This window comes from Perissodus microlepis, chromosome 7 (assembly GCF_051167445.1).
Source record: "Perissodus microlepis isolate ML-2025 ecotype Zambia chromosome 7, ASM5116744v1, whole genome shotgun sequence".
In the NCBI taxonomy this organism is placed as follows: domain Eukaryota; kingdom Metazoa; phylum Chordata; class Actinopteri; order Cichliformes; family Cichlidae; genus Perissodus; species Perissodus microlepis.
In genome coordinates this window covers 31612810-31627015 of record NC_140467.1, presented here as the reverse complement: position 1 = coordinate 31627015, position 14206 = coordinate 31612810, and the positions used below count along the sequence as shown (strand labels likewise).

General features: G+C 43.1%; 1 protein-coding gene across 1 annotated transcript; it reads left to right on the top strand.

Moving 5' to 3' along the window:
* The first annotated feature begins 497 nt into the window (after positions 1-497).
* On the top strand, positions 498-13869 carry kcnv2a (potassium channel, subfamily V, member 2a). Its single transcript, XM_084934658.1, has 9 exons — positions 498-801; positions 1649-1786; positions 9921-10099; positions 10211-10394; positions 11433-11624; positions 11709-11963; positions 12053-12169; positions 12252-12377; positions 12874-13869. Exons 1-9 carry the CDS (start codon positions 664-666, stop codon positions 13135-13137), a joined length of 1593 nt encoding a protein of 530 aa, XP_084790784.1. The 5' UTR covers positions 498-663; the 3' UTR covers positions 13138-13869.
* The last annotated feature ends 337 nt before the right edge of the window (positions 13870-14206 follow it).

The following is a 14206-nucleotide window of genomic DNA, read 5'->3' as shown; positions in this document are numbered from 1 at the left end:
ATGTACACCAAAGCAGATGAAACTGATCAACAATCCCCTCAGCTACTTTACAGACCAGATCAATGTCCATGTGTAGTGAAGTATAACAATGACAGAACTTTAGATCTGCATGTGTTCTGTAGGGTACAGAGATTTTGACACCTACAGTCACCTACAAAGAAATTGCTACTCTAATTTTTTCTTATGCTATCCGTTGGCAATGAATGTCAGAACTGCATTTTATAGCTGCTCAGTATCATTACGTTTCAGATGCTGTTGTAAATTAAGAGTTTTCTTTGGGTATTGAACAAAACTAGCAGTTGTTAACAAATACTGTCTTGTACAAAGCAGTGGACTGACATCTTAGAATAGTATTAAAATGATCACATTTATGACCCTAATTTACCAGATTTGTAAACTTATGTGAAAGTGGGAGGAGAGGAAGAGCTTGAGAGATCAGGAGATGGACAGAAGAGGATAATAGTATTTAAAACTTTAAGCACCCGGATCATCTCAGTCCGCAGCATTAGGCAAGGAGAATCACTTCCCTCATCACTCTGCGTGTGATATCTCTCTGTCAGCTGCGTGCATGTGTGTGAACAGTATGATTTCTTTATTACTGAATGTGTCTGTGAATGCGACGTGTCTCTGTGCAGTTTACACTTAACACTTAAAGCAGCGATCATGTTTAACCACCTCAGAGCTCGAAGCAGGAGTTTATTCTCCAGCTACAAGCCCGGCAGCCGGACTCAAGAGGTCAAAGAAACGGTGGAACACCTGGACTTGATCAGCGCCTTCATTAAACCATGGAACTCCATGCAGGTCAGTCACTCGGTCCATTTGGGATTTGTTTGATTTGATGGAGCTATTTTTAAAAAACAGATTTGAGCTATACCTTTGGATTTTGGTTATTTTTGTTCAGATTCAAAAAGTTCAGTGAGGCTGAGACAGCTTCCATGGTTTTACGGCTGTTGTGTTTTTTCAGCATTGAACCACATTCTAGTGCTCAAGCTAAGACTCTCAAATATAGGAGATAAAGTAGGATGCATGGATGGATAGATATGGAGAGGTAAATGGGTACTTTATTGATGCCACAGGGGAACTTGTCGTCTCACAGCAGAACGGTAATGAATAAAAATAGTACAGGCTACTATAAGCAACAAATCAACAGCATCATTAAAGTTAAACTGGAACTTAAATATACAGATGTGGAGCTCTTCAGTGAAATCTTTGGCAAGGATGCCAAGCAGGAAGTGGAATTGGACTTGGTATTCCATCTGCCTTAAGCACTGTGTTTTCCTCAACTCCACGGCCAGTTCAGAATCTGCTATTTAAATTTGCTGAAGTACTCAAAGCAAACTCCACGCAGAAGACTGTAGAGGACCAGGTGAACTGGGAACCTTCTTGCTATGATGTGAGGCAGAAATGCTATTTAGTGAACCACCATGCCACTTATTTTTCTCATAAGTTTGGAAAGTCATCTGTCACGGCAACCAATAAGGTAAAAATTACACAACAGGTGCTACTCTACACCAGGTTTGGTGTAGAGTAGCATTCACCTAATTGGAACTGTGATGAGCAAAAACAAATCTACTATTTTACTACGATCATATCTAAGCTGATATTTTTCAGTTTTTCTGTTCATTTTGTGTTTTGTTATATTTTGAAGGACCTTGGCAGAGACATCTACGATATTTATGCCGAGTATGAAAACGAGGAGGTGGAGGATCGATTGCCAGTGTCTCCCTCCCGCCTGCTGAATTCTCCAACCAAACACTTCATTCTCAACATCAATGTTGGAGGAACGGTAACTCCGCTTAACTTTTGCATAACTGCTAATATTTTTATTTTACTGTTAGAAGGTGTACTGTCTTTCCCTCTTCACACTGCACAGAAGAGGAACCGGCAGCAAGGTTCAACACTTTTCTTCCATCAAGACTCTGAAGACCATTACTCTTTGTCCACAGGTTTAATGATGTAGAAAGTGTGAAACTGAAACAAACATAACACAATTACAATTACAGTATATTCTTTAAATCTTACATATACACTGTACCTACAAGTCTACAATAATCTAAATCAACGTAGCGTAGCACTTTAGCTGCAAGAATAAGCATTAGCCGTGCTCTAAACATGTGGCTTCAACAACGTATCAAAGTTACACATTAAACTTCCCTCATGTCACAAAATACAACCACAGAACTACAGATAAGTATCAAATAAACAATATACATACAGACGATGCTCCAAAAGACGAAGGATTGAGGGCAGATGCATGTGGATTCATGGCAGTCTCCTTGGCCATGTGCAAACTTCACTAAACCTTACTACTTCCTGCTTCCTGTGATGTCACCAGGTATCAGAACTATTAAAGGGACAGCTGCACTAACACTATCAGCACACTCCCCGCCTGGCATGATAGAATGCCACAACTAACATACAATACAGAACAGTTATACATGGTTATATATGTATATAGATATAGAGTTCAGTCTTTGTCTGGATGTAACAGAAGAATGAGCTCCGACACAGGTCTCAAAAATACTTTTGTCCCATCTTGCCTGGATACCTTCACCTCCGCCGTGCGGACCTTATTGTCCTGGCTAGGGAAGACTTGGGTGATTACTCCAAGAGGCCATTCATTTCTCTTGAGCTGCTGATCTCTGAGAAGTACAATGCTCCCAGGCTCCAGATTGGGTTGACTGTCCTGCCACTTTCTTCTTGGCTGCAGTGAAGAAAGATACTGTCGTCTCCATTTGCTCCAGAAAGTCTGGGCCAGATGCTGCACCTGACACCATTGTTGTTTACACATATCTTTGACATTGGAGTCTTCAGGTGGAGCTGATGGAGTACCCATCTTCTGAGTTAAGAGAGTGGCTGGGGTTAGTAGAACTGGGTCACTTGGATCAGTAGATACTGGTATGAGAGGCCTGGCATTGATAATTGCCACCACTTCTGCCATCAGCGTAGTAAGGACCTCATGCGTCAAGTTTGATCTCTCAAGATGCAGGAACATTGAATTGAGGATTCTTTTGGCTGTTCCTATCATCCTCTCCCATGCGCCACCCATGTGAGACGCATGTGGAGGGTTAAAGACCCATGCACAACCTTTTCTAGCTAGGTACTTCTCAACAGACGTGGAATCAATATTGGATGGAATCTTTAGTTCAGCTGACGCACCCACGAAGTTTGTGCCTCTGTCCGAACGTATTTGTTTCACAGGACCTCGAATAGCTAGAAACCTCCTGAGGGCATTGATGAAGCATGAAGTGTCCAGAGACTCTATGACCTCTATGTGGACTGCTCTAATGGCCATACAAGTGAATATAACTGTCCATCTCTTACTATGGGCGAGACCACCTCTTGTACGCCGTGCAACAACACTCCATGGGCCAAACACGTCCAGTCCAACGTAGGTAAATGGTGGTTCCATAGAGAGGCGATCTGATGGCAGGTCAGCCATCTTTTGTTGTTCAGGGAGGCCGCGGAGCTTTCGACATGTGACACAATGGTGGATGACAGTGCTCACCAATCTCTTCATACCTATTATCCAGTAGCCTGCTGCACGGATGGCACCCTCTGTGAAGTGGCGTCCCTGGTGCAGGGTTTGTTCATGGAAATGTCTGACCAGCAATGTTGCAATATGGTACTTACAAGGAATGATCTTAGGGTTCTTTTCTTCATGAGGAACCTCTCCATGTCTTATCCGACCACCAACTCTGAGGACGTTGTGTGCGTCAATGAAGGGATCCAGGGTCCTAAGAGGACTCCCTTGAGGGATCACCTTATTCTTTTTGAGACAGGCCAACTCTTCAGCATATGCCTCTTCCTGCACAGTTTGAATAATGACGTGCTCTGATAAACTGAGTTGATCAGGTGTACCTGCTTTCTGACAGAAATGCCACCCCTTGCATTGCATGGTCCCTTTGACCTTACGTGTGTGAAAGCTGTTCACAATGTGAAGGAGATTAGCAATGGCACGTTTCAAAGCTTGCCAGGAAGAAAATTTGGAGAAACGGTGGGACCCAAGTAGTGTGCGAGAAGCCTGTGTTTGCAAAGTAGAGATTTGCGGGCGGATCTCAGCGTCCATGTTTGCATCCACAAGCTCAAAGGAGTCTGGTTCTAGAGAATCTTGCATAGGCTCAGTCAGAAAAGGAGGTCCAGTGAGCCAAGAGGTATCTGAGAGAAAGGCAGCCGGTACAGACCTTGTCGCACAGTCTGCTGGATTTTCCCCTGTAGACACGTACTTCCACTGCTTAGGATGAGAGGACCTTCTGATGCGGACAATACGATTGCTGACATACACATAAAAGCGTCTTGTCTCGTTATTTATGTATCCGAGCACTACTTTGCTATCAGTGTAGAAGGTGATAGCATCGATGCGCATGTCAAGCTCTGATGATATGAAATCTGCTAACTCCACGGCCAGTACAGCTGCACAAAGCTCAAGTCTGGGGATTGTGTGTTCAGGTCTGGGTGCCAGCTTCACCTTACCCATAACAAAGCCAGTATGAGTATTCCCTGCTTCGTCCACCACCCTGAGATAGGCAACTGCTGCAATAGCCATTGTTGACGCATCAGAAAAGACAAACAGTTCTCTCGTCTTTGTTGTTGAAAGAAAGGCTTTGGTATAGGCTCTTGGGATCATCACGCCACTTAGGTCTTTCAGTGAATCCCGCCAAGACTTCCATTGTTCCTGCATCCCTTCAGGGAGCTGAGAATCCCAGTCACATCTTTGTTGTGTGAGCTCTCTTAGAATGTGCTTCCCTTGAATGGTCACGGGAGCCACAAATCCCAAGGGGTCATACACGCTATTTACCACTGATAGGATGCCTCGGCGTGTGAAAGGCTTCTCTTCTTTGTTGACTTTAAAAACGAACATGTCGGACTCCAAGTTCCAATTTAGTCCCAAGCTGCGCTGTACAGGTAGAATATCTGAGCTCAGATCCAAATCCTTCAAGTCATTTGCACGATCTTCAGGTGGGAAAGCCTCCATGATCTCTTTGCTGTTAGAGGCGATTTTGTGGAGCCTCAGGTTGGAGTTTGCCAGAACATCCTGAGTTTTCTTCAACAGACAGACAGCACTTTTTACACTTGAAAAAGATTTAAGTGCATCATCGACATAAAAGTCATGGCAAACAAACTGTTTCACCTCAGGGTCATGATGTGGTCCTCCATCCATCGTGGACTGCCTGAGGCAGTAAATGGCAACCGCTGGACTAGGACTATTACCGAACACATGTACAGTCATGCGGTACTCAATGACATCCAGTGTAGGACTGTTGTCTCTGAACCAGAAGAACCGTAGGAAGTTACGATCTTCTTCTCTCACAAGAAAGGAATGAAACATCTGCTTGATGTCTGCAGTTACTGCAATGGCATCCTTGCGAAACCTCATCAGAACTCCCAGGAGTAGGTTGTTGAGGTCAGGTCCTTTCAAGAGAACATCATTCAGAGACACTCCCTCATGCTGTGTACTTGAGTCAAAAACAACACGGATGTTGCCAGGCTTCTTTGGGTGGTACACTCCAAAAATGGGTAAATACCATCGTTCCTGGTTTGGAGTGAGAGGAGGAGCAACTTCAGCATGACCATTTTCGAATATTTTCCCCATGAATGAGAAGAAATGTTGGGACATCTCAGGTTTCCTTGCTAAGTTGCATTTGAGGGAGCTGAAGCGGTTAAGAGCTTGCTGTCTGTTATCAGGGAGGTGTTGTCTTGGCTGCCTAAATGGCAAAGGAGCTACCCAGCTGTTACTGGCATCCTTCTTGAGCTCTCGTTTCATTATTGCCATGAAGGCAAGATCTTCAAATGATGGTGCTGGTTTATTATCCTCTCGGGTAAGCTGGAACACTGTGCAGCCTAGCCCACCATCTTCTACATCATAAGAACACTTTGAATGTTCGGGACCGTATCTCTCTTTAACCTGGAGAACACTCGGACATGGTTCAAAAATAGTAGGACGAGACTGTTCAAGAGCATTGGTGAAGTACGTGTTCACACTGCGTGGCTTATGAACACGTCCCAAACAGACATTGCCCACAATCACCCATCCCAACTCAAGTTTCTGAGCATAGGGGGCATCAGGGGGGCCATTGATGTATTTGTGAACCTTATGAAGTCTAATGACGTCACGTCCAAGTAAGAGCATAATGGGAACATCAGGTTCAAACTCTGGAATAAGGTGAGCAACTGGTTTCAGATGATCATGGAGGAGAGCCGCACTTGGTGATGGAATCTCTGCTCTGTTGTCTGGTATCTCATTACACTCCAACAGGCCTGGTAGTAGCTGAACTGTTTTACAATCCATTGACTCTATACAGAAGCCTGAAGCTATCCTCCCCATGTTCTCAGTCACACCAGAGCATGTCTTCAGTGTGTAAGATGCAGTAGGGCATTGCAAGTCAAACTTCTCAAAGAAATCTGAGTGAGCCAAAGATCTATTACTCTGCTCATCTATAATAACATAGGCCTTTATGGCCTTTTCACGTTCTCCTTTAGGATAGACTCTGGCCAGGCAGATCTTGGAGCAGTTCTTAACAGTGCGGTCCTCTCCACAGATCTCGGTACACTGAGCAGTAACTTCTGAAGTTTGTGTGGGTTCTGGCTCCCCGCCATGCTCCAAAGGCATGCTTATGTTCTTTATCCACGGTGCCTGACCTGGATGTAGAGCAGATGAGTGTCTATCACTGTTGCATTCAGTGCACTTAATGATACTTTGGCATTCCCTCGCGGTGTGCGTTGAGGAGTTGCAACACTTAAAACAGATGCCATTCTCCCTGAGAAAGTTCATTCTTTCTTCGAAGTGTTTCTCTCGAAAGGCACGACACTTTTGTAATGTGTGAGGTTTCTTATGTATAGGACATCTCCTATCTGGATCCTCCACGTTCTTTTTGTTTCTGTTGTCTGAGCGAGCAGCAGGTGACACTTCTGTTTTGTTGACTAAAATCTCCCTTTGTCTACTGTTTTTCCAAGGAGGTTTTTCCATTTTAACCATCTCGGTTTGAGAAACAAAGTTGAAACTTGGATCATTCCTCATCTGTGCTTGCTGGTAGATGAAGGAAACAAACACTGAGAATGGGGGGAATGTTACACAATGTGATTGTTTGTAACTGGATCCATGAGAAAGCCATTTTTCTTGTATACCATATGGTAATTTTTAGGCTATTGCATTTACACCTCTGGGGGTATCAAGATACAAAAGACCAGGCAGATCTCCCTCGGCCTTGGCGGCATCTAGTTCCATCAGTAAATCACTGAGGTCCCGGAGCTTGGAGTAGTCTTTATTGCCAATTTTGGGGAAACTATCCAGTTTTTGGAACAAAGCTTTCTCAATAGCTTCAGATGAACCGTAAGAAGCATCTAGTCTGTTCCAGATCATGCTCAGCCCTTTAGCTGGTTGATTTATGTGGATGGACCTAATACGCTTTGCATGCTCAGCTGATTCACTTCCCAGCCATTTGACAAGAAGATCCATTTCTTCATCACTTGTTAGATTCAAGTCTCTCACCGCATTCTGGAATGAACGTCGCCAGGCCCTGTAGTTTTCCGGTCTATCGTTAAATTGTAGTAGACCACTTGTAACGAGCTCACGTCGTGCTAGAAATCTGACAAAGTCTGTCACATGTGGATCAGTGGAGTAACTAGGCCGCTGAGAGTTACCATATGGGTGATGGGGAAGAGCTTCCATGGCGCTGTTGGTCTTCCAGGGTGGCTGATGTGCAGTTACACTGCATGAAGGCCTTAGAAAATCTTCATAATCATTTTCTTTGAGTACTCCATAGTAGTGGTGCTCTGTCTGTTGAGCTGAGTTGCGATTCACATCTGATGTGACAAAGGGATTAAGGCTATTTTGTTTACGTGGAGGATGCAGTGGAGTATCAAAGACAGTAATAGCAGCGTCGGGGGGACCATCACTCAGCGAATTGAGACGTGGCATGCACACCGTATTATGCAAAGGTTCCTCAGGAAGCGGCTGCTGTGTCTCGTCCTGCAAGGGTAAATCCTCCTGTGATGCCATCTGGATGTCTCTTGATACTTCGGCTTGTTTCTCCACATACTCTTTTGTACGCTCAACAGAGTCGACTGATGTTGCAATGAGAGGAAGTTTACAACTGTGTTTTCCTTCACTAACGCCAACCGCTGCTTCTAAAGCTTCTGCCTTCGCTACAGCTGCAGCAGTTTCCTTTTCTGTGGTCAGCATTTCTATAGAAGCTTCCAGACGAGCCTTTTCCATTTTTAACTTCATTTCTTGCTCTGCAAACGCTAAACGTGCCTTTGCTGCTTCAGCATTAGCCCTAGCTCTTGCAGCTGCAGTGCTGGTAGCCGATCCATGAGAACGTGTGGTTGACATAGAAGCATAAGACCGTGTCTTCACTGACGATGGCTTTGAATCCATAGTGTAGGCAAGTAGAGGCTATGTAGCGTGATAGCAGTAGCTGTTGTCACATGCACTGTGTTACCTTGTCTGTAACTCAACGTCTTTTCACTGTACTGTCTTTCCCTCTTCACACTGCACAGAAGAGGAACCGGCAGCAAGGTTCAACACTTTTCTTCCATCAAGACTCTGAAGACCATTACTCTTTGTCCACAGGTTTAATGATGTAGAAAGTGTGAAACTGAAACAAACATAACACAATTACAATTACAGTATATTCTTTAAATCTTACATATACACTGTACCTACAAGTCTACAATAATCTAAATCAACGTAGCGTAGCACTTTAGCTGCAAGAATAAGCATTAGCCGTGCTCTAAACATGTGGCTTCAACAACGTATCAAAGTTACACATTAAACTTCCCTCATGTCACAAAATACAACCACAGAACTACAGATAAGTATCAAATAAACAATATACATACAGACGATGCTCCAAAAGACGAAGGATTGAGGGCAGATGCATGTGGATTCATGGCAGTCTCCTTGGCCATGTGCAAACTTCACTAAACCTTACTACTTCCTGCTTCCTGTGATGTCACCAGGTATCAGAACTATTAAAGGGACAGCTGCACTAACACTATCAGCACAGAAGGACTGAACCTGACACTTATTAACAAGCAGCAGAGGTGGCACTCATACATCATTATCAGACTGTGAGCTGCATATCTGTCACAGCCATCTTGCTCAGATGTTACTGCTGACCCCGTGGAATCAGTGGTTCTGATCCAATCCCATAGAAACTTACAGATTCAGGAGGTCTCCTGAGTTCACTCTGACTTTTTCCAGTAACTACCCAAAGCTCGCAGTCATCAGAGAGTGTTAAAACCAAAGACTATATAAAAGATAGATGTAGCCCCCATGATATCATCCACTGGTTTTCAAATCTGCATTTTGAAGTCTCATCCTTAGTCTTTGGGCCACCAGTGGAGTGCTGTGTTATCAGCAGATTACAGCACACAGTAGAACATCAGACAAATAAAATACTAGATTTTTATTGACTAGAACAACGGCGTAGCCTGCTTAGATGATCTCTACATGCAAGTCTAGTTTGGTAAAGATGAGGCATAGCAGCCAGCTCCATATTGCTACTATTCAGATGGATGAATTACAGAAAAAAATTGACTCTCACAGAAGGGAGGAAGAGAAAAATGATCTTTTGTACCAAATGATAAACATGCTTTATAATGCTGTAACATTTGGCATTTTTTATGTGGAAGTCTGTGGGGATGGGACTCCCTGTAAGTGTTCACTAGAGAAAATTTGGTTGGAAAGTAGAAGAGCTGCAAATATCGCCACCTACAGGCCACCAAACAAAGCTACTATAAGTTTTACAATTGCGCTAGTTGTGAGCAATGAATAAAAACTGGAATTTTTAAACTGGTTTTGTACATTGCATGTTTTTTGTGATATTAGCATTTTGTAATTGTAATGAAAATTTTTTCCATGTTTTTTCAAATGTCTATGCTAAAGAGAAGAGATTAATTCTCTTTTTATTTCTCAGGTGTATCACCTGCCTTACAGGTTAGCCGCCAGGTATCCGAAGACTCGGATCGGTCGCTTGGCCACATACACAGACCACAGCAGGAAGCTGGACCTCTGTGATGACTACGTCGTCCAGCGCAACGAGTTCTTCTTTGACCGCGACCCAACAATTTTCCACAACATCTTTAATTTCTACAGGTGACATAAAACACGTGAGGTTATAAGTCAACACAGGGACACTTTAATCTCCTTTGTGATATCTTGGAATGATCATGGATGCTGTTTTCCTGTCTCTTTCCTCTCTGTCAGAACTGGGGTGTTGTGGATTAAAGACGAGCTGTGTCCCCGAAACTTCCTGGAGGAGATAAACTACTGGGGGGTCAGAATCAAAAACAGCCAGCGCTGCTGCCGCATCTCCTTTGAAGAGAGGCAGGACGAGCTGAACGAGCAGCTGAAAATACAGAAGCAGCTGATTACAGAGATGAGCGATCTGGTGAGTAATGTCACGCTTTTTGTGCATTTTTACTTAAATTGTGTGTAATAAATAAACATTTACATTATTGTGCTCAAGTTCACCTCAGTTGAACAGACTTAAAAAACCTTTGCATGATTCACAGTTCACAGTATTTATCTTATACCACACCATAGTGCAGGCGCTCAGTTCACCATCTGTCTGAAACAACCTTTATAGCTCCCTGTCTCTTTTAGAACTAGTTTTCTTCTAATTGGCTGACCCTCATAAATAAATAATTTGAATTACAGGTGGGTGGGGCTTTTTTCATGGATGCTAAATGTTAGAGGACCAAATAGGAAACGTATCTTTTATGTGCTGCGTTTTATAAAAGGTCTGAAAAATAAGTGCAAGATCTCATGTCAGGATCCCTCATGTTTATCTTGTGACCCTTTTGGGATTTCCGTCCTCAAATGTAACGCACACACATATACGTGGCCATGGATTTTTATTTGCAGCCCTCACAGCCTAGAAAACTTAGAACCTTCTCCGTAAGAAGTGGATAATCCACAGGACACAGGAGGCCGTTTGTAATCAGTGACTTTATTTATTTTACCACCGGTTCGACTCCATATGTTTAACAGCGCTGCAAAATAAAATGTCACGGGTTCATCACCTACTGCTGCCTCATTGGTTCAGCAGTTATTTTTTTTAACTCTGATTTGGCAGTAATCTGCTGGCTGACTCTGAGTCTGTTTGACCTACATTATAAATCACCGCTCTGCTCTGCTGTCTTGACAGATGGGGAGAAGAGAATAAGCTTTTCCTTGGCACAGATTTATACAGATGTTTCCATTACAGTTTGCTGTGCCCGTTTTTTACTTTAATTCAAGCGCGTTTCAGCTTTGTGACTTGTCTTGACATTTCATTCGTCTAGTTTTATCCTCAATGAAAAATAAGATGTTTTTATACTGCTTATTTTTCTGGTTGTTTCTAGTGAGCATCAAGTTTGACCCCCCTCTAAAAAACAAACAAAAAATGCTGTTTGTATCCTGTTGCTGATGCATTTCCATCCTGCAGGTAGAAACCGAGGAGAATGAGGTGTTATTTAACGGCATGGCCTTTGGGCAGACCCGGAGGAAAATCTGGAACCTAATGGAGATGCCATTCTCCTCGATCACAGCCAAGCTTGTGGCAGTCGCATCCTCCATGTTTGTGCTGGTGTCGCTGGTCGCCATGACCCTCAACACCGTGGAGGAGATGCAGTACAAGGTGTCTATAACACTAAAACCATGACTGATCCTTTATTGTTTCAGAACAGAAGCTGTATCTTTATCTTTATATTCTCTGTTCTAGACACCATCAGGTGAGCCCAGCGGCAGGTTCTACGGCGAGTACGTCGAGACGTTATGCATCACCTTTTTCACCCTGGAGTACCTGCTGCGCCTGATCTCCACCCCTGACCTGAAATGTTTTGGACGCAGCATGCTGAACACAGTTGATCTGATCGCTATCCTGCCATACTACTTGCAGATGATCTTGGAATGCTTTGAAGACAAGGACATCCATGTGCACTCTGGAGACATTGAGACAGTAGCACGTGTCGGGAAGGTAAAGAAAAGACGGGAGAGTTGTTGTTGTTAAACTTTAAATATGGTGGTCTTATCCATGTTTAATAGTGATTTTTTCCCTCTCTGTAGGTTGGGCAGGTTCTGAGGATCATGCGTCTGATGAGAATCTTCAGGATCTTGAAGTTGGCTCGTCACTCAACGGGCCTCAGAGCCTTTGGCTTCACGCTAAGACAGTGCTACCAGCAGGTCAGGGTTTATCTGCAGGTTGAGAGAAATATGAAGAAAGTGTTTAACTAAATGCTGAAATTACTCTAAAATATCTCTCCAGGTGGGATGTTTGCTGCTCTTTATCGGCATGGGAATCTTCATGTTTTCAGCCATGGTGTACACAGTGGAGCACGATAGCTACAACACCAACTTCACCTCCATGCCACACGCATGGTGGTGGGCTGCTGTGAGTCGACACACAATTACACCAACAATTTTTGTTAAGTGCACTTGCTCAACTGCTCATTAATGCAAATAAGTGGTGGAACAGGAGAGTTGCATCAGGGATGTAAGTCCAACAAATCTAATGCTATCATGTTAATATGGACCAAAATCTCTGAGGAATGTTTCCAGCAACTTGTTGAATCTTTGCCAATTAAGACAAGCAAGGTGTACCAGTAAATGTACTGTTGTCTCTTGGCATCTGTTAATGTCTGTGTTTCTGGACATGAAACCCCTATTTATGACTTTTAACTCATATCCACTGATTCAACGTACACGAAATGAAGATCTTACACTTCATTTTAGAACCAGTGTTTTACATAAAACATAACAATGTATACAAGTAAGTGTTTGTGTGGTGGGACAAAAAAGAAAGATATGTTTCAGTAAATCCTACCTAAGATCATTCAATCTGTGTCTACCTTTGCATCTTTATAGTTATTGTCTCTTTCACCCCTCAGGTGAGTATTTCCACAGTGGGCTATGGCGACATGTACCCAGAGACCAACCTTGGACGCATCTTTGCCTTCGCCTGCATCTCCTTTGGCATCATTCTCAATGGCATGCCCATCTCCGTCCTTTACAACAAGTTCTCTGATTATTACACCAAGCTCAAGGCCCATGAGTACACTGCTGTGACCAAGGCTCGTGGGAAGGTGGGCTTTGCCAGGAGGGCAGCAAAGAAGTTCTCAGAGTTCTGCGATGACACCATTCACCAAAAGTGATGACAGTAGCTTGTAGAAGTTTTAAGAGAAGAATTACAAACATGTGTTTGTGACATGTGTGACAGGTTCCTGATCACACATACTGCAGACAGTACCTGAAATTTCCATAACAGCTAGACTCTATCTGGATGAACTGCCGGATGGTGAGATGCTGCTGGAAACTTCCTCCACCAACAACACTTTTCTGATATCAGTTAGGGGGTGTACAGGTAAATAGAAGCCAGGAATTGTACTTGTCATTCTACCTCTTTTTTTCAGGTTATTCAGTTATTTTTACAAATTGTTCTCACAATGTTCAGAGCAATATTATTGTTCATAATAGAACTATTTGACTGTTCAGATGCCAGCACTGGTGGAAGTAGAAACTAATGTGGCAAGAGACATTTCAGTGAAACAGCTTCCAGAAGCCAATTAAAGTCAAACTTGAGGACTTTCTGGCCAAAGAATTGGCAAACCTGTTTATTTATGCATACTTTCATCCATCCTCCCATTATACATGATGTAATCCTGCCCATTAAAAAAAAAAAAAAAACACAGGTGGTTTAAATTTGGTTACTATACTCTTGCTCTGTTGTGCTCCCTGCAACTCCTATTGGCTTCGCAGTGCAAACCTTTGGGGGTGTATGACCTTAACAGATAACCATGGACCTGATAAACTGACTTAGTTGGTGTTTAATGCACCACCACTTCTTCTTGCTAGGTCATGCTCTCCTGGCTACAGTGTTTAAATTTCTTTGTGTGTAAACTTAGATTATTTAGAAATTGAATAAAAACTCACATTTCTAAATGATCCGATGTCAGTCTCAATTTTATGTTTTAGCTTTGTGAGCTGGGTAGCAACAAAAATTCATGTTATAGGCCAGAAGTACCGATCCTGGACAAGCCCCCAAATTTATTTTTAACCAAGGTTTAAATACCTTTTGTAGAGGCATATCTGCCTCTGTTCATGAACACTCCCACAAATGCTCCTGGTCACATTCCTGACCTGAAGTATCCCAGGTCTCAACTCTCACAAGCAATGATCCTTGGCACAAAAGTCAACAGTTAGTTTTACACAGAAGGGATTTAA

What these genes read in the sequence shown, in the direction of transcription:
- kcnv2a (XM_084934658.1), top strand. Translation starts at nt 664, where the DNA reads ATGTTTAACCACCTCAGAGCTCGAAGCAGGAGTTTATTCTCCAGCTAC. An exon ending in AACATCTTTAATTTCTACAG is followed by an intron (nt 10,100 to 10,210) that starts GTGACATAAAAC and finishes CCTCTCTGTCAG; the next exon opens with AACTGGGGTGTTGTGGATTA. An exon ending in TAAGACAGTGCTACCAGCAG is followed by an intron (nt 12,170 to 12,251) that starts GTCAGGGTTTAT and finishes ATATCTCTCCAG; the next exon opens with GTGGGATGTTTGCTGCTCTT.